The sequence below is a fragment of the Passer domesticus genome, chromosome 21 (genome assembly GCF_036417665.1).
Source record: "Passer domesticus isolate bPasDom1 chromosome 21, bPasDom1.hap1, whole genome shotgun sequence".
NCBI lineage: Eukaryota > Metazoa > Chordata > Aves > Passeriformes > Passeridae > Passer > Passer domesticus.
In genome coordinates, this window is record NC_087494.1 from 4,440,388 (window position 1) to 4,460,401 (window position 20,014).

Sequence of the window (20,014 nt, forward strand, 5' to 3'; positions counted from 1 at the left end):
GGCTGGTTCTGGCCACTTCTCCTTTTTATGACCTTAAAGCTGAGGTCTGGGCAGGTCCCTGCTCGGAGCCCCCTGAGCATCCCTGCCTTGTCCCTGCTCCCAAAACCACAAACACGGAGTAAATGGGAATAAAGGAAAACAAACGGGACAGAATAAAATGGGAAAATAAATTTTAAAAAAGAAAATAAATCAGAATAGAAGAAAAGAAATAAAAGGGAAGAGAGGGAAATAACTGGATTGGAATAAAAGAAAAAATAAATACAATTACAAAAATAAATACATAGAATGTATTAATAATATAATTATTATTATGTATTAATAATAGAATTAAATAGAATTAAAGAAAATAATAAATAGATTAAAGAAAATAATAAAACAGAAGGAAATATAAAAATAAACGAAAATTGAAAACAAAAGCGAATAGAAAATTAAAATAGAATAAGAATAAAAGAGAAAATAAAAAGAGAAAAAGATGAGATAGAAAATAAAACAAAATAAAATTAAAATAGTAAAGTGAGGATAAAATAGAAAACAAAATCAAGTAGAAAAAATTAAAATAGAAATGAAAGAAAATAGAATGAAAGAAAGCCAAAGGAATTCACACAAGTAGGATAAAATATTGAAATAGAATGAAAGAACATAGAGTAAAATAAGTAGGATAAAATGTTTTAAACACCATAAAACACGAACTGTCCGCCCAGCCCCCTCCGCCGTGCCTTTCGCCCTCCCCCTCCCCGGCCCGTCCCTCCCGTGGGCGGGGCCGGCGCGGGCGGGGGCGGCCCCTTTAAGAGGAAGTAGCGCCGGCCGCGAGCGGCGCGCGGGAGGGCGCGGGAGCGGCGGGAGCGCGGCGGCCGCGCGGGGCGTGCTGCGGCCCGCGCTGAGGGAGTGCTGCGGCCCGGGGAGCCGTGCGCGTCCGCCGGCGAGGGAGCGCGGCCCGGCAGGTGCGGGGCTGGGGGGGCTCGGGCGGTGTAAGGGGACACGGGAGGGCTCTGAGGGAGGAGGGCCTGGCGGGGCGGGCTCCGGGGAAAAGGGGCCTGGAGGGGGCCGCGTGTCCCCGGCCCTGCCCACGTGTCCCCCAGCCCCGGTGGCCGCGTTGCCCCGGCGGGGCCGGGCCGGCTCTCCCCGGCCTTGGCGGGACGGGCCGGGACCTGTTGAGCCGCGGGCACCGCATCCGCGCTCTGGGCGATAATTGTTTGTGTGTGCCGGGCGGGGGGCGATGGCGGCCCGGCCTGAGCCCCCTCAGGAGGGCCCGGGGCGGGCAGGGCACGGATCCGCCTGCGCTGGGCCGGCCCGGAGGAGAAACCCCTGGGATGGGCCATCCCCGGGCTGAGCCCCGGCTGCTGGGCGCAGCCCCTTCCTTTCAGAGGGGTCGGACCTGCTGCAGGATTCATGAGCAACTGAAGAATTCATAAATGAGGAAAAAAAAATGCCGCAGAGAGTAAGGGGGTTGGTGGCACAACTGTGAAGTTACAGCTTTCAACTTCCCTATTTTATCCCACCTCTCCTTCCCGACTTTCTCCAGCCCAGCTGCTATAGGTGAAGGCACAGCTCTGAAGTGCCAACCTTTCAGTCTCTAAACTGGTCGGGGAATGGGGAATTTTCCATTTTTTTTCAGGTCATGGTGAGCCACGGCTCAGCTGTCATGAGGGAGAACGTGTCAGGAGGACTTGAAAGCAAACTCTTGCTCTGCTTCTGTCTCTTGCTGCGGGCTCAGGAATCCTGATCTTACAGAGCTGCCTCTGCTCTGATCTGGGCACAGTGAGCTCAGCTCCTTCAAAGAAACCTGTATGAGAAGGGCAGGCAAAAGGAAAGGGCAGGAGGTCCTCTGGAGGGAAAGGACAGGGGATCTGGAGTTGTCCAGTGTCCAGCACAGATGTTTGGGGAAAGTTTTTCTGTCCGTGCTAGTGAAAGGCAGGATTCCCTCCTCTTAGAGCTTGGAGCTGCACAGTGGTCACACTTTCTGGATTTCCATATTTTTGTTAAAAGTTCCTTTCCGGTCTGGAAATCTTCTGCCAAGTTTCAGGGCAGGGAGGGATTTTGCTGGGAGATGTGAAACTTCCCCAGCCACCTGTTTATCACAGTCCCCAGGGCTTTGTCCTTGCACTCTGCTTCCTTTCCCAACTTCAGGCTCACTTCCAGCTCCCTGTTTATCTGTCGCTGTTCCCTGGACTGTGTATCCCATGTTTCAGATTCACTTTCTGTCTTAGTCACTTCCTGTGAGGTGAACCTGGGGTGGGTTTGTGCCTCTTCAAAATCCCCAGAAAGAGGGAGAGCAGCATTGGGAATTCTTTCCAGTGGTGGCAGAACCTGGAGCTGTTGGTTTGTAGCGAGGATCTGAGCAGGTTCCCTGTGCCTGGCTCACCTTGCAGCTCCTGGGATGCTCTGTTCTGTCACCTCTGCCATCATCAGCCATGGGCTCTCCCATGTGCTTGGCCAAGGCCTGGGGAGCTTGGAGTGGACTCAGCATCCTGAGCAAACTTGTCCAACTTCACTTCAGCTGCCTCTGGAGCTGTTTGCCAGCTGCTTCCTTGTCCACATCTAACATGGCCCTTCTGCTGATGGGGTGAAAAGTGCCCCCACGCTGGAACGGGGTGATTTAGTCCTGTTTTGGAGTTGGGCTGTCCAGATCTGTGCTGTGCTTGGTCGCTCTTGCCCCTCTGTGAGGGCCAGGGGTCTCCATGGCCACATTAATGAAGGAGAAAATGTCCCCTGTGAGTAGTGAAAGTATCTGGGGTCAGAGCACAGATTGCAAAACCTTTCCAATCTTGTCCCCAGGTCTGGAAAGGGAATTGCTTTCAATTTCTGAGTTTTAATTTCTAGTAAGACAGGGCAGTATTTTCTGGTTCTTGAGCCATAAATGCTTCTGTAAGTGGATCCAGAACCAGCTTTACTGGAGGTTTATCAGCTTATCTTTAGGAATATGTAATACCAGCTAATATTGTCAATAAAGAGTGCACCTTTATCCTCCTTTTTCCTGGGAGGATGCCCCAGGATGCCCCTGGGAGGCAGAGGTGTCCCTGAGGCCTGGTTTGGTGTGCTGCCTGCTCCCCTGTGGAGCTGGTGGTGTGGTAGAGGTGCTGCTCTGCTCCTGGTGTATTTGGGTGGGTTTTTGCTCCGGGTACATGAAGCAGAAGGGAGGGCAGAGGAAGGGATGGAGGCAGCGAAGGCCAGAAAAAATCCCCAGCAAAACAGCAACTTTTGCAAGTGGGCAAAGCCAGAGCAAAACAATCCATCAGACTCTGACAGCTTTGGCTTCCTCCAGAAAACCTGGCTGAGGTCCCAAGGGGCTGGTGCTGGTGTAGGGTCAGTGTGAGTGAGACGAGGCCCCCGTGGTGATGCTGCAGACACTCCCTTGTGTGACCCTGTGCTGATTTCCAGGAACTCGTGGGACAGAAGATGAGCTGGAGCCACCCAGGCTGTGGCTGAGGTTGCAGCAGGAGCTGAGCTGGCCCTGTGGCTGCACTGAAAGGCTCTGTATTTTCTGCAGGCCTCTCTTGGGGCCGTTGTCTGGCTGCCTTTGCTTCCTTCTCTCTTTCCTCTGGCTGTGTGATGTGGTTGGTGTCGAGGTGGTCTCCAGCTCCACATCCATGAGCTCCTTCTGTGCCTGGAGCTGTGCTAAGGGATTGAGTTATTCCCATATCTCCTGCCAGGGCAGGAGAGGCCTCGTGGGCCTCTGCTGTCAGCAGGAAACAATCCTGCCATTCATCCCAACGTGTGACATTAACATAGGGAAAAGGGATGTTTGTCCCTGGGATTATCCATGCTCTGAGAAAGGCTGGTTGTGTGGCCAGCTCGTGCTCCAGCTCTGCCCTGGGGTGTGATCCCACACTTCCTGGGATCCCAGCCCTCTGTCAGAATGGTGCCATAGTCATTTTATCATCCTAATGCAAATTTCATGCTGCAAACTGATGTTAGCTTTGACTTGGGTGGGCGCAGATCCCAAAGGTAGAGGAAATGGAACTGCTGTGGGCCCAGAAATATCCCTGTCCAGTGAGGACAGTACAGAGCCTGCACAAGCAGGGAGAGACGAGCAGCTCAGCTGGGACTTAATAAACAGCACCCTGCCCTTCCAGCCCCGTAGTGGGGACAGCAAGAGACCTTCCTGAAGGACCAGGCTGCTCTGGGACCTGGAAAAGTGGGAGCTGCTCCTACTGTGCTGTCACTGGCCGTGCTCTTTTCCCTGTAAATACTTGTGTGTGCAGTTAGCCTGTGTGCTGGAGTCGTGACCCAGCTTGCCAGCTTAGCACAGCCCTGCAAAGCCTGCAGGATTAGCTCTGCCTCCACACGCAGCCCCATCCCGCCTGGCTCCGTGGAGACCTTCCAGCAGCTCTGACATTGCAATGGATGCAGATGTCACGTAAGAGCAGCAGGGCTGGCCCTGACTCAGTAACACCCGGGGCTCCGTGGGGCTCCCTGCAGTCACTGCTGTTCCACAGGAACACTTGGACATTGCAGCATCTGCTGCCTGACCTTTCCCTCTGGGGAGGGACCTTTTACAGAACTTACTTTCTCGTGTGGCTTTTCTCCCTCTGTGGCTGTGGGGAGGAAGGCCAGGGGGACAAAGCACGCTGGAAATTTGGGTTTCTTGCCTTCCCTCTCCCTTGCCAGACTGGGTTTTCCAGCCTCCCCAGCACTCACTGCCTCACCTGCCCTCGCTCAGCATCCTGTGCAGTGTGAGCAGTGTCACCTGTAATGTCCCTCCTGTCATTGATCTTGAAGCCAAGCAATAGACTCCCTGTTCATCCATCTGCCTGGGATGGATGCTGGTGTCTCCCTGCTGGCTGACCTGGGCTCTCTGCTCCAAGCAGCAGCATTCCCACTTGCAGCTCTTGATGGGCTCTGCCAGAGCTCCCCTCCCCTCTGGTGGTTCCTCTGCTATCCCAGATACTGCTTAATTTAACAGGGCTTTTCCCTTTATTCCATAAACTGACTCAACTTTAGGATTATCTGGAATGCTTGGCCTTACAGGGACCAAGGAGATGCCAGTTAAAGCCCAGGATAACTATTTCTGGTCTTTTATTATGCTTATGTTGTGCTTATAGCCTTGTCCTGCTCCTAAACCAACCTCTTCGCCTAAGCCCCGCTCTTTCCGGGAAGGGCCTGGAGATGCGGGAAGTCCCAGGAGAGCTGTACCATTTCTTGCTCGGGAATTTCCAAATTGTGCAGCAGATTGGAATAGCGGGGCCTGGGGGTGGCTGGCAACAGGCAGGACCTTCTTAAAGCTGACTGGTGAAAGACAAAAGGCTCTTTGTTTGCCCAAACCTTGGGAATTCAGCATTTCCAGTGTGCCCCTGTTCAGACTTGGTTGCAAATGCTGCTGCTAAAGCACTTTCTAAAAGAAAAATGTGGATGTTGTCCTGCAGAGCAGCAGAATGAAGTGGGGTTGGGGTTGGAGGTGCAGCTGGGCTGGGTCAAGCTGCTCCTTCTCCAGAAACTTCTGAGCAGCTTCAGCTGAGCCCAGGGGACGGACGGGGAAGGCAGTGCCGAAGGGAAAGGTGGCTCAGCTCTCCTGCAGCAGCACGGGGTGATCCTGCAGGAGCAAAGACAGAGCTTGCAGAGGGGAAGGATTAGCTTTTGGGAAAACATTGGCAGCTCCCTGGGCCGGGAGGCTGGAGGCAGTGCCAGACAGGAAGCGGCTGACGTGGAAGTGCGGCTGGCTGGGATTATGAATGGCCAGGGGTGCCCTCCAGCCACGCTGAGCCCTCCTCGCCCTGCCCTGCCCTGCCCGAGGTAAGCACGGGGCAGACCTTTGCTCCTCGTATCACAAATCCATTCGAAAGAGCGGCTGGAAGTCTTGTCCCAGGAAGACAAGCCCTCGTTTGTTGCCAGACTGGCTCTGGAGGCACAGAAACTGGCTGCCATTAGTGTGGTGTGGCTGCCAGGACTGTTCCGGTCCCTGCTCTCTGTAGTAAAATCTCTCCTTTGATTAGAGAAAACCAGGATCATCCTGTCCCGAGACACTGAGCTAGTGCAGAGTGGCCATAGGAAGGGATTTGTGAAAGGAGGGGGGTGGAATTGTGGAAAAAATGCATGTCTTGGCTGTTTTGTGCAAGTTGCCTGTTTGAAGCTGCTTTTCTTCTCTTCCTCACTCTGTAAATTCAGGTTTTTACTTGACATGCTCAGTGCATCCAAAATCCCTTTATCAGGGCTGCTTTATCAGTCAGGGGGGTTTTGTGTCCTGTGTTGGGAGCTCTGGCCTGGCGCTGAGGGCCCTGGGAGTGGCTCGGGGGAAGCAGGATCGTGACTCCCCTCTCCTGGTGAGCTCTGGGGACACGGTGGCTGACACACGCTCCCCACCCAAGGGTTACAAGCAGCTGGACTCGGTGGGATGTGAGCAGCCTGGCTTCCCGGTCAGGAAACTGGACAAATCCCTGGTTGGAAGAGCTGCCTTGCTGCCTGGGCTGTGCTGCAGGGCTGTTTTACCAGAGGCAGCAGGATGTGGCCGCCCGGCGCTGGGGTCACGGCGGAGGGAGGCGGCCTCGTGTCTGAGCCCTCCCCAGCTGCGGGGCCGCCGGGTTGTGGCCGCCCATGACACAAACGGGGAGGTTTTTTCTCCTCTTTTGAAAAAGGAAGCTTGGCCTCGGCGCCCGCCAGCGCTGACAGAGGTGCAGAGCAGGGCTGAGCCCTCTGCAGGAGTGACCTGCTGAGGCCAGGAGCACAGGTAGGAGCTTGCTGACTGCTGCCTTGCTGCTTTTCCCTGCTGTTGTTAAACCCCTGTGCAGCGTTGGCAGCAGAGGGGAGCATGGAGTGCTGCTGGGGCTGGCACTGCTGGAGCAGTCATGGGACTCCTGGAGTCTTTTTTGGGCCATTCTGCCTCTGTAGGGAGGGCAGGATCTGTTGGGAACTCTGCTGGCTTCTGGAAAACCTCGGGATGGCTCAGCAGGGCACAAGGGGAGGCAGTTTCTTGGTGTTTTGGAGGAGGTGACTCTTCCCTTTTCCAGACTCTGAGCTGCTTTTACAAGTGATCAGGAGTTGGGGAGCAGCTGCCTGGGCTTCCTTCCTCTGCCCAGAGCCTGGTGTTAGAGCAAGGCAGCTCCTCATGATGCACCATTCCTGGTGAGGGAAGAGGAATGGCAGGACAGTGCCAACAGCCCTGGCAGCAAAGCCAGCACAGGACTGGAGCTGCACAAGCAGGGAGTCAGAGAAGAGGAGCTTTTGGGATGGGAGGGGAAGGGAGGGCCAGGCCTTGACAACCCTGGGCAGGCAAGTGCAGCATGGAAGGGAGCTGCTCCTCCCGTGTCCTTGGGATAAGCTGGAGGTGTGTTTGTGCCCTGCACAGCCCACGGGGGTCATGGGCTCTGATCCTGAGCGCTGGCCAAGGTCCTCTCAGAGCACCAGTGACGTCTGCTGTGATCTTGGCTGGCTGAAAGGAGGAGGCAACAAAATGTACTGAGGTTTGTTTGGAGGGGGGGGGGGGAGTGGTTTTTCCCCTTGCCTTTAAAGCTTGCAGATAGCATCCAGGTGCTTTGCATGTCCCATTTTCCAATTGTCTCTAACCTTTCCTTTCCCTTGTGTGCGGGGGCGGTGTCAGCTGTGACTCCTGCCTGTGGAAGTAGGTGTTGTACAGATGATATCATCTCTGAGCAATGTCAGGGATGCTTTGGTCTCTGTGCCTCTTTATTTTTATTTTTTTCCTAGAGCTAAATGTTTCTTTTAGCTCATCGCAGTCAGAGACCGTAATTAAATAGGCTGCATCTGCTTGATGTCTCAGCTACTCATTTTGCTAATGCTTCACACAGATGCTGAATCGTCTGAGAGACAATTGTTCTGTGTTGAGCTCCCCTGTTCTTAGGGCTGATGTCTCCATAGGATCGGGAATTGGTTTGTAGGATGAGTACTGCCTCAACACCAAGTGAACTGCCCTGCACAGAGACCCTGACAAATGGGGGCTGGGAAATCCCCAGCCGTGTGACAAGTGACAAGGGCAAGTGTCAGATCCTGCCCAGGGATGGGGCAGCCCTGGATGCAGGGACAGACTGGGAGTGAGAGGCTGGAGAGCAGCGCCCTGGGAAGGGCCCTGGGGGTCCTGGCAGGGGCAAGTTGGATCTGAGTCACCGCTGGGTCCTGGCTGCCCAAAGGGCCACCCTGTCCTGGGGACACCAGGCCCAGGGAGGGACTGTCCCACTCTGCTCTGCACTGGGGCAGCCTCACCTCCAGGGCTGGGGCACTCTGGGCACCACGAGATCAGAAGGATCCAAAGCTGTTGGAGAGTGCCCAGAGGAGGGACACGGAGCTGGGGAAGGCTCTGAGGAGCGGCTGAGGGCCCTTGGCTGGTTCAGCTGGAGCACAGGAGACTGAGGGGAGGCTCCTGGGGGCTGCAGCTCCTGCCCAGGGCAGGCAGAGGGGCAGGGGCTGAGCTCTGCTCTGGGCCAGGGCCAGGAGCCCACCAAGGGCTGGAGCTGTGGCAGGGCTTGGCATGGAGCTCAGGGCAAGGTTCTTGCCCCCGAGGGTGCTGGCACTGCCCAGGCTGCCCAGGGAATGGTCCCGGCCCCAAGGCTGCCAGAGCTGCAGGAGCGTTTGGACAGCGCTGCCAGGGCTGCTCAGGGTGGGGCTGTTGGGGTGGCTGTGCAGGGACAGGGGCTGCCCTGAGCATCCCTGGGGGTCCCTTCTGACTCAGAATATTCTGGGATTCTATGAAAAGTCTCTCCATCCCGCTCAGATGAGCAAAATGGTTGGTGTTTGTTTCTTGATGTGTGGTGCCAAAGCCAGGGGATGTTTGGTTTTACCCTTAGGTTTTTCTCCCTCCACATCCATGCCAGACCCTGCAGTGCAGATCCTTCAGAAAAGAAGCAGGGATGGAGTCACACTGCTGGGGGTGCTCCAGGGAGCCACTTGGAGGGTGGTGCTGCTGCTGCTTTGTGGTTTCTTGTGTGAGAGGATGTGTTTTCCTCCATCTCCAGTGCAGGGAACTCATCACAAGTGCTTCCCTGGACTTTCTGCTGGAAGCAGCAGCAGCCTCAGCACCTGCTGCCCACATTGCTGCTTCTGTGGGGGCCGTGCCTCAGTTCTGGGTGGGTGCAGTCCCTGGAGCTTCCGACTCTGCCACAGGATGTGGCCAGGCTGTGACACAGCTCCTGCTAACCAGCACTGCTCAGCTGTCTCTCCACACCCTCCACTTCTTCCTCTGCCACGTCTGGGGCTGGATCACGCTCCAAAGGACACATCTGCCAGGGGTTTGTGCTGGGTTTGTCTCCCCTGAGTGGCTCACGGGGTCACTGCAGCTGTTTGGCAGCAGGAAGGCCAGGTTGGATGGGGCATGGAGCAGCCTGATCAGTGGAAGGTGTCCCTGCCCATGGAAGGTGTCCCTGCCCATGGCAGGGAGTGGCAACTGGATGGTCTTTAAGGTTCCTTCCAGCCTAAACCGTTCCATGATGACATATCTGCTCTGGATTCACCTCTCAGCCCATGGTGGATCCCACTGAACCACATTAAAATGCTTTTAGGGTTTCTCCCAACACATCATAGCCCATGTTGGGGTTTGGATCTCTCAGCTCCTGCATGGAAGAGGTTACTGAGCCCATTCCCACAGGAAATGTTGAGCCTGTTCTTAGTGAGGTGAACTGGAGTGGTTTGGGGTTTCTTCCTCACTGTAATTAAATAAGGAAACAAGAGGCCTTGGCTTTAAAGGTTTTTAATCTTTCTTCAGAGAAGAACTGCTGATTAGCACTGCAGCATCTGATGGGCTCGATTGCAGCTGTGGTGCTCATGACCTTGAGTTTGGGATGTGCCTGCCAGCATTTGGTGACACTGTTTACCTATTGGAACAACACTCATGTAAACCTGAAGCCTTGTGTAAATCTAAGTAGATTCTGCTTGGGGAAAGGGGTTTTTTTTTTTTGCTTGCTTGCTTATGAAATTATAGAAACTTATTTATGCTATTTAAGGCATCAGCTTAATTTCTATTACTTTATTAATTTTTCTGTCCAGCACATATAAAATATTTTTGGTACACAAAGCTTTCTGCCTTAAGCTTTCATCAAAGAGCAGCCTGGCACAAATTCTGTGAGGGGCTGGATGTGGGAACAAAGGAGGTATAATTAGCTGCAGATAAACAGAGCTGTGTTTCTCGTCAGCATCCCTTCAGATCTCAACTTGTGTCTCACCCTTGGAGCTGATTTTCTACAGTCTGGAAGAGGAAGATGAGCTTCCCCTCATCTTCCAGTTTTCAGCTTGTAAATGCAGCTAAACTGAAATGGGAAATATGTTTATGGGCTGTGTGCACCTGCAGAAAGGGCTGTGGCTGCTCTCGGGGCTGATGTTATTTCAGGATATTTGCTTTCCGGGTGCCTGAGCTGTGACTTCTTCTTCTCGTTGCCCTCCACCCCGTGGTTCCTGTCTCTCACTTTCAGTGGCTGGCTTGGTGGGGGCTGTCTGGCAGCAGCTCTCAGCTGTCTTGTAGGCTGGCATGACCTGGCCTGGCCTTGTTCCCAAAGGGGGGATGCAGAGGTGAAAACGGGATCTGGGTGAAACCCCGCTGGTTTTACCCTTCTTTGTCAGTGCATGTGAGCCAAGCAGGTGGTGGCATTTCTGCAGGCTTGGGGTCTCGTGGTGTGGCACTGTTGGGGTGAGTGGCAGCCCTCTCCCATGGCTGTGGGGCCTGTTCCCTCATTCCCACATGGAACAGGTCGGGAGGTGACTCTGTTCAGCCCAGGTCACCCCTCCTCCTCCCCTCTGCTCCAGCCGGGGAGGGAAGGGGGAGGAAGGAAAGCTGCCGTGGGCTCCCCCCTTCTCCGATGTGGGGCGAGGGCCCAGATGGCATCCCAGATCTCTTCCTATGGGATTTAGACGAGGTTTCCTGTGGAGAAAGCTGCTCCTAATCGCTGCCCTTCTGTGCTGTGTTGCAGATCAGGACCAGATGAGCAGAGGGAGCTTTCTGTGAAGATCAGAGTCGCCCCAGCCGTGCCCCGGGAAGTGGCCGCGCCTCCGGCTGTCATCTCTGCAGGCCTGGAAGACACGCAAGAGAAGGAAAATGTCCCACGCTTTAAAGCAAGTGTTCAACAAAGACAAAACCTTCCGGCCCAAGCGCAAGTTCGAGCCGGGCACTCAGCGGTTCGAGCTGCACAAGAAGGCCCAGGCCTCGCTCAACGCCGGCCTGGACTTGAAGGTGGCCGTGCAGCTGCCGCCGGGCGAGGAGCAGAACGACTGGGTGGCCGTGCACGTCGTGGACTTCTTCAACCGCATCAACCTCATCTACGGCACCATCAGTGACTATTGCACGGAGCAGTCCTGCCCCGTCATGTCGGGCGGCCCCAAGTACGAGTACCGGTGGCAGGACGAGCACAAGTACCGCAAACCCACGGCGCTCTCCGCTCCCCAGTACATGAACCTGCTCATGGACTGGATCGAGGTGCAGATCAACAACGAGGACATCTTCCCCACCAACGTCGGTGAGTTTGGGTCCCAGCTGGGGCTGGAGGGAGGGAGGGAGGAGTGTGGAGCCTTCTCGTGGAGCCCCTGTTGCTGTTCCAGGAGTTGCTGCAGCACAGCTGACCCTTGTAGCAGTGCAGTGAGCTCTTCCCAGCTCTTCTGCAGGGCTGAAACACCCAGAGCTGTACCAGCTCTCACTGGGAGTCATGGATACCTCGAGGCGTGAAACAGGAGGCTGCCCTTAGAGCAGTCAGCCTCTGAGGTGGCTCATGCTGGATGCAGGGTGGCTCTCTGGGATCTGATGGCCAACCAGGTCTGAGGCACAGCTCTGTGTCATCTGGTAATGGTGTCACATGCCATAATCACCCCCTCTGTTATTAGAGGCCACACTGGCTGCCTCTGCCCCTCCTGAGGGATGGGATGCTGGCACAGGCCTGGAGGGAAGGGCCATGTTTCATCTACAGCCAGGACCATGGAAACAGGAGTTTGGCCTAAGACACCTCAATCTCCATATCCAAACACAGCTTTGGAACAGAGATTGTTGGCTTTTATTTTGTGATGAAGATGGAAGAATTTAGTCTCTAAGTTATCAGGTAAATACAACTGAGCCTCTGCAGAGCTTCCATCTCCTGGGATGGAGGAGATGAGGTGCAGCAGAGCTCCCTCCCGGAGTTTATCCCTTTGGAGCTCTGATGGGATGCGGTTGGTCCCTATTTGGGGCACATCTGCCACTTGAGCATCCACAGGGATCCTCCACTGTGCCAAAATGCTGCTTAAACCTGATGTGGAGTGGGCAGAGAGGGGAGGGGGGCTGTAAACAGCCAGTTTAGAGACAGCTGCAGCACCAAACCCTCCCCAGCCGTTCTCGCGCTGCACGGGCTCTGCTGCAGCTCCCTGGGGACCTCACTGGGGGTGTTGTTCTGTTCTGGGCTGCAGGACGAGCTTCCGACAGCACGAGGGTTGTGGTTTGGGGTTTTTTAGGTGTTACTGTCTCCAGCTCAGCTTTAACCAGATCTTTCAAAGCTGACTGAAATGCTGCAGCTCTGGCAGAGCAAGGAAAGGGTTTAACTCGTCCTTATTCCTCCAGAAACAGTGTGAACTTTACACCCATGGAGGTGGCTGCATGGCCAGACTGCTCTGCTGCAGGGGCCCAGCCAAACAGTTCTGGAGCCTTCAAAGAAGACCTTAACAGCTTTAATTTTTAACCAAAGAGCTACAGATGTACCAAAACAAGAGATAAGTGTGGGGAGTTAACAGCACCAGGCCCTTCCTTTGGGAAGTTGCTTGGTTGTATCTGGTGTTCTGCACTGTTTATATAAATACATCAAACAGTAGTAGAAGAAAACTCTTGTCTGACTGAAACAACTGCTGGGAATGTGGGCTCTGCTTTCAGTCACAGCAGTTCATCACTCTGTCACTTAAAAAATCTGTGCTTTGAAAAATGTGATCCAAAGGAAAGGAAAAAGGAGAGGGGAGCTGGAAATTACCAGGGGCAGAACTTGTGCCTCAATCTGTCCATTTTACCAATTCATTTTAGCCCTAAGCAACCAGCTTTAACTTGACCAAAGGTTTTTCATGGCCACTCTTCCCTCCCAAGGTACTCCCTTCCCCAAGAACTTCCTCCCAGTGGTGAAGAAGATTCTCTCCAGGCTCTTCCGGGTGTTTGTCCACGTCTACATCCACCACTTCGACAGGATCACCCAGATGGGCTCGGAGGCCCACGTGAACACCTGCTACAAGCACTTTTACTACTTTGTGAAAGAGTTCAATCTCATAGACACCAAGGAGCTGGAGCCCCTGGTGAGTGTCTGGTGGGGCTCCCAGGGTCTGTGGCCAGCACAGGGCTGGGGGAGGCACAGAGGGCTCTGGAACCTTCTCTGAAGGCCCCACCTCAGATCCTGGGGTCAGTGTTGGGCCCCTCACTCCAACAAAGACATTGAGGGGCTGGAGCATGTCCAGAGATAGGAACAGATCTGGGGAAGAGTCTGCAGCACCACCAGAAGGAACTGAGGGAGCTGGGAAAGGGGCTCAGCCTGGAGAAAAGGAGGCTCAGGGGGGACCTTGTGGCTCTGCACAACTCCTGACAGGAGGGGACAGCCGGGTTGGGCACAGTCTTGTCCCAGGTAACAAGTGACAGGACAGGAGAGAACCATCTCAAGCTGTGCCAGTGGAGGTTTAGATTGGATTTAAGGGAAAATTTTTTCACTGAAGGGGTGGGACAAGCATTGGAAAGGTCTGCCCAGGGCAGTGTTGGAGTCGTGGCTGTGACACTTGGGGACATGGCTTAGTGGTGACACAGCAGTGGTGGGGTAATAGTTGGACTTAATGATCTTTGGAGTCTTTCCAAACCTTAAGGATTCCATGATTCTCTTCTGAAGCTGGTTGCCCAAATTCAGGACCAGCTGCCTTGCAGTGTAACTGTCAGGAACCTGGGAGTCAGGATGTGATAGGATGGAGCTGTGGGCAGCAGGGTCACCCTGTGCCTAGGAGGAATACTGACAGCTAAACACAGGGGGTTTTCATCTACACCCTCACCTGGGAGCCTGGATTCTCCTTCACAGTCCCTTGTCTTCTCTGTCCCTTTGACAGAAGGAAATGACCTCCCGGATGTGCCACTGAGCTCAGACCCTCCTGCTCCCACCTCTTCCGAGGACTCCGAGCCCCAATCCCACATTGGAGACGTGATTCAAGGGGAGAACAGAGACGTTTCGTTTAAGAAATTATATATTTTTAATGAGTTTCAATGTAAAACTGTGATACTGCAGGAATATTTTTTTAAAGATGCTCTAGATTAACTAATTTTTTTATAGTAATTTCTATAAAAAAGAAAGAAAATATTTTGTGGGCCACTTGATGGGAATGTTGGCTCTCAGAGTGGGGAAGAGCTGCCTGAGCTGCCTCCTCCATGTGCCCTGAGTGAGCTGAGCCAGACACTTCACCCAGAGCTGCGTTGTGGGGCTGGTGCTGCCATGGAAGCAGTACCTCCCTTGGGATGCACATTTCCCACCCCTGGAGGCAGGGTACAGGACTGGTGCACGTGGATCCCCCAGGTGTGGATCCCCCAGCACCTCTTCCACTGGCTGTGAGTCTGGGTTTGGGGCAGAGCTGCTCTGTGCCCACCTGTCCCCAAGGCCTGGCTCTCGTGCTCTCCCTCTGAGTGAGCTGGGACTGGGCTTCATCCCATGGCTGCCACAGCTGGAGCCAGTGCTGTTGGAGTGGAAATCTGCCCTCGTGTGTCAGCCCAGCCCTGAGCTGAGCTCTGCACACACAGCCCAGCTGTGGCTCTGCACTGTCTCCATGGGGACACAGATCCACACTGGCAGCTCCTCGTGGGAGCCACTAGAGGGAAGGTGCTGGGACAGGCACCAGGAATTCTCCTGCATCCCCTCCCTCCCTGTCCCTCGTGGTACGCTGACCCTGTCACTTCCTGCTGGGGTATGGAGCCTTCTCCCTGTCCCCCAGCATCACCACCCCACCCAGCTCTGCACATCTGGGACCAAAATCTGCTGTGCAGCCAGAGCCCCCCCAGCCTCGCCTGCTGCTTGCACGAGGAGAGCTTGGCAGTGCCCCCCAGTAGGTAGTGGGTCTACCTAGGATTTGGGGACCAGTAAGTGACCAAACTGCACCACTAACCACTTCTTCCTTACAAAGCATTCCCGTGCCCTGGAATCTCTGTACATACGTGACTCTGTCATTTCTCATCCTGCCGTTAGGACACTCGTACAAATACCACTCGTGCTCTGAAATGGAACCAATAAATTATGTTGTATTTACACAGCACACGCCGCCGCCGAGCGTCTCGTGACTGCACGTTCGTCAGAACCTTCCCATCAGCAAAACAAACACGGGGTGTTTGGGCTCCTTGGGGATTGTGCTGGGGAGCTGGGAGCTCGTGGGTGTGTGCTCCTGGCACAGCTCCTGGGGGCTTGGTTGGGTTCCTCCTGCTCTCCACGTGCCAGGTCCAGGCTGCTCTGAGCCCTGGGGCCCAAGGCCGTGGGGCCTGACCAGCAGCCCGGGGTTGTCCTGAGTTGTGTCTGCAGTGTCTCTGTACCCAAGGGTTGAGCTGTTCTCCCAGCTCTGAAACTCAGGTGGAAGTGGGCAGGGGAGGGGAATTCCAGCTCACCAACTTGCCAAGAGGCTCCTCTACAATGGGAAGGAGCCAGGGGTGCAGTTATGGAGGCTGGTGGACTAAATTGGGAAGCATTGCATTTGAGGGATGCACATTGTTTTCCTGGCCAGGAGTGGAGTGAGGGGCTCCCCAGCTGTAGCTCCTCCTGCTCCCTGCCTGCAGCACTGGCTCTTGCCTGTTCCCCTGCCCAGTGGAGGTGCTGGGACCACCCTCCAGCCCCTCTCCCAGTGTTCTGTGGGTGCAGCTCAGCTGGAGAACGTGCTGTTCCTTGGTGTGGAATATCTCTTTGGCCAGCCTAGGTCAGCTGTCCCAGCCCTGCTTCCCCCAGTGGTTGTGCCCCTCCTTGCTGGCAGAGCACGGGACACACAAAGTCCTTGGCTTAGGGTAAGCACTGCTCAGCAACACCAAAACATCGGTGTGTTATCAGCATTATTCTCATCCCAGATCCCAAACACGGCCCTGTACCAGCTACTGGGGAGAGAACTGGCTCTGGCCCAGCTGAAGCCAGGACACCTGCAAGGCCCCAAGTGCTGAGCTGTGGTGGGGCTGCAGGTGGGTGGAGAGCAGTGCTGGATCAGCCCTCGGAGCCAGGGCAGCTCCTGCTGCTGTTCCTCAGCTTCCCCTTTCACACCCACCTGGAGTGCTGTGGGTGCCGAGTCCCTGGATGTGTGGCACCCACCCAGCTGTGACCCACAGGGCTGCAGGGACTCGCCTTCCTCAGCCCCCCTTTCTTTTTGGGGGAAAGACCCTCCCATGCCAGACCAGCTCAGCCAAGGGAGGGGGAGGAAAGGCACCTTTGTAGAAGATGTGGCAGGGCTGGAGGTGGCTGAGCCCAGCCCCACGCCCGGCACTGCAGGATGTTGCCCAGACAGGTCTGTGGAGCCACAGCTCAGCCTCGCTCTGCCTCTGCCCCAGCAGCCCCACTTTCATCTCCCTGGGCTTTCATCTCGTGTTTACTTGCTCCTGAGCTGCAGCTGAAGTGCTGCAGGGAACAGGCAGCTGTGAGCCCCTGGGGCTGAGCCCCCCAAGCTGAGCCCCCAGGACTGAGCACCCCAAACTGTGGCCCCAGTGCTGAGCACCACAAGCTGAGTCCCCAGGGCTGAGCCCACCCAAGCTGAGCCCCCCAAGCTGAGCCCAGCCTGGCCAGGGGGTTTAGCCTTGACCAGGACCTCTCGGTACTTTCCCTGCTCATCCCCCTGGCACAGGCTGGGTGCAGAGGCATCACAAAAGCTGTGCTGAGAACCCAGAGAGCAGCTTTGCAGATCTGCACTGCAGGGCCTGGGCTGAGCAGGTACAGTGCCCAGGGCTCCAGCAGCCTCCCCTCTGCAGGGCTGATCCTTTCCCAAAAGCACAGATGGCATCTGCCCTGGAGCTGGAGCGGGCACGGGCTGGCAGCACGGAGGGGGCTGTGGCTGCCGTATGTTCTGAGGGAAATGCTCCTTTCCTGTGCTTCAGAGCAGGGTCTCCTGCTGCTCCCAGGAAGCCGTGGCTCATCCTGATCCTCCCCTGCTGGGTTTCTCCATCCCCTGAACCCTCAGGAGCTTCAGGGCCTCAGTTCTGCCATGAATCAGGATTTAGGATCCTACCAACAATATCAGTTTGTCACGGATGAGTGATTTAGGGTCACTCAAAGAGTCACCATCAATGCTGTTAGCAAAAGTTATTTTAATATGAATCTATGAAAGTGGGTTTTAATAGAGTATAATGATGAGGTTCCCTCTGGTACTTTCTACATGGATGTAAAAGACTAAGAAAAATCAAGTTGGAATTGAGTTGGAATGATTTGCACTGAGACTGAAGATGTAAAAGGGTAAGAGAGACCCTTCTGTTGAATGCAAGGTTCAGACAAGACCCCCCTGCTTCCTAAACTCCTGATGGACCTTAGGTACAGCCCAGGTCCAGTCTTAGTCTCAGATTTGGACAGTGGTTCACATATGAAGGAATTAAATACATGGATTTCATTGGTATTAATTCAGGGTGTTGTCAAGAACTCACCAAGGAGCTGTTGCAAGTTAAGGGTCTCAGTCTCATCCCAAACCCTGAGACATGTCCCACCTGCAGAGATCACAGATGTTCAGTCCAGCTGCAGATTAGGGGGAACTCAAACTGGACTCATGCAAAGATCTGTTGGTGGTGGAAAGGTCTCTGTTCCTTGAGGCACAGGCTGGGAGGTGTCCCTGCTCCAGGACACCACGGCACAGTCACACTGCCAGGCAGGGAGAGCTCGAGGCACTCACTGGCGCCTTGCTGGCAGGGTGATGGGGTGAAGCAGCTGGCTCACAGGGAAGAGTGCAGGGGCTCCTTGTACCCACAACTTCCATTGTTCCCTGATAAATAACTCTTGGAAAAGCCACCTGCTCTCCATGCGTTAATCCCACAGTCAGTTCTGAGCTCACAAGCATCGATGCTCCCCGGGGCACTCTGCCCCTCCATGGGTTTCCTGGACTTCTTGGCCTGGCTCTGGCCTTTTCCTCCTCTGGATCCCACACCAGACCATTGCTGGGCTGTGACATCCATCATGAGTCCCATCAGGGTTTGCTTAAAGTGGGAACCTGGGGAGTGAGGGCAGCCTTTGCAGGGACCCTTGGGAAGCAGCCAAGGGGGAGCAGGGGCTGGGGGTCTCCTGTGGCACCTGTGGCTGCGTGTCTGTGGGGTCTGTGCCACAGCCATGTCCTGCTGGGTGAGGACAGCGATGTCCCCACCTGCCACCACCTCCCTGGGCAGCAGCTCCTGCTCAGAGCATTGCTGGGGCTGTGCTGTGACAGAAGATGTCCTTACACTGCCCTGCCCTGCCCCTCCAGCCCTGGGCACTGTCCCAGAGACAGCAGGGGGACCCCTCCAGAGGGGCCATGGGGCCCATGGACTGTGTTTCCATCCCCAGGAGGTGCTGTCTCATTCCATGCACCTTCTGAGTTGTGGAAACAGGAGCACAGATGGCACAGGACATGTCCCTGCACAGCTCTGCTGTCACACTCAGCCCCCCAGACCCTGGGAGTGCCTCTGTCCCTCATCCCTGCACGGGCAGTGGACGCTTTCCAAGCTCTGAAATGCTTTTTGTTTGTTCTGTGTTCCCTGGACAGCTGATGCCTCTGGAGCCAGATTCCCCAGGGTCCCTGGCAGCTCCCCAGCCCTGATCTGTGCCCGACTCCTCCCAGGCAGGGCTCTGGATTTGCTCTGCTCCAGTTTTGGGCTCCATGGAGGAGGTGACAGCCGTTCCTGGGACAAGGGAACAGTCACCAGCAGGGCACGTGCTCCCTCTCCCTTGTATGGCACCGGCCAGGCCGGGAGCCAGCAGCTCCAGGAACATGGGCAGGACCTGGAATGCTTCTGGGAAAATGCTGGAGCAGGGAGGACATGTCCCATCCCCGCGGGTGACACTGATACCGAGGGCACCTGCTGCTCCAGCCCCACGGGGACAGCAGGTCCCTCCTCACCAGGAGAAGGGGCCCCAGGATCATTTTTGGTCCTGGTGAACAAATCCCTGCTAACCCCAGAGGCTGCCAGTCCTCCAGCACGGGCTGTACAGGCCCTGCTGTGGTTTCAGTGCCCTTTCCAAGGGAGCAGGGGGAATTTTTTGATGATTTGGGAGTTTTTCTGCTCCTTCTAAGAAAATGTGCAACGTGCCAGCCTGCACCTCTTCCTGCCACGTCCCTGGGCTTCCCCGGAGTGACCCAGCTCAGGGGTCAGGGCTGTTGCTGCAGATTTCCCCCTTCCTAGGGAACTGGGAGGGTGGAGGAGGGTGAAAAGAGCCTGGGGTGTTTGAAGTCCTCCTGCAAATGCTTTTCCCATTTGCTGCTCTCTGCTAAGACAGGACTCCCACTGTGGCACAGCATGAGCCCTGTCCCTGCCCTTCTCCCAGCCACCCCAAAAGCACAGCGCCCGCAGCTCCTGTCCCTTGTTTTGGGGGCTGCAGAGATTTCCCTCCTGGAGGAACTTGCTCCATCCTTCCAGTAGATCCCTGGGCCAAGCCCCATCCCAATCCCACCATCTCCATGTCCTTGTCCCCTGGGGTTTGGCTGGTGTGGGGTGTCAGAGGATGGGCAATGAGGGAGGGAGGATGCTGCCCACTGAACTGGCACCTCCCTGAAGGACTTTTTTGGGGTGAAACCATGGTGTGTTTGTACCCTCCCTCAGGACACACTTCCCTGCAGCTTCCGTGTTGGGTTCCAGCTACTCTCACCCCTTATGTTGCCTCTTCCAGCTGGGGAAACTGAGGAACGACAGCACCATTCCCCTCCCTGCCTGTCCCCCAGCTGTGCCAGGGACACACTGGGCAGCTCTGCTGGGGGTTCCTGGGCAAGGGGCAGCCCTGAAACCTGGGGGTGAAGCAGGAGCCGGGAAAGCCAAGCAGGGCTCACCCCAGCCTGTGCCTGCAGCAGATGGGGACTGAGGGACCTGGGCCGTGTCCCTGGGAGAGCCCCACGGTGGCAGGCTGGGGACTTGGGGTGCACTGAGGCCTGGCAGGAGCTGCCAAAACTCCCAGTGGCTTCAAGGTGAGGAGGAAATCCAGGATCCACC

The 20,014-nt window shown here is 55.4% G+C and overlaps 2 protein-coding genes across 3 annotated transcripts; both read left to right on the forward strand.

Annotated features, from left to right (window-relative positions):
* The first annotated feature begins 784 nt into the window (after positions 1 to 784).
* On the forward strand, positions 785 to 15,147 carry MOB3A (MOB kinase activator 3A). Of its 2 annotated transcripts, none has more exons than XM_064396592.1 (4): positions 785 to 941; positions 10,845 to 11,387; positions 12,965 to 13,167; positions 13,957 to 15,147. In XM_064396592.1, exons 2-4 carry the CDS (start codon positions 10,970 to 10,972, stop codon positions 13,984 to 13,986), a joined length of 651 nt encoding a protein of 216 aa, XP_064252662.1. In that variant the 5' UTR covers positions 785 to 941; positions 10,845 to 10,969; the 3' UTR covers positions 13,987 to 15,147. The 2 variants fall into 2 exon arrangements, with proteins under 2 accessions (XP_064252662.1, XP_064252663.1); XM_064396593.1 differs by lacking the exon at positions 785 to 941 and adding an exon at positions 5,541 to 5,730.
* LOC135284509 (uncharacterized) lies at positions 14,293 to 15,147 on the forward strand (the record flags this gene model as incomplete). The annotated part of the gene is given in 3 exon segments (XM_064396046.1): positions 14,293 to 14,786; positions 14,788 to 14,876; positions 14,879 to 15,147. Coding segments are annotated over 3 exon segments (666 nt in total), but the record flags the coding sequence as incomplete, so codon positions are not given.
* Positions 15,148 to 20,014: the final 4,867 nt, after the last annotated feature.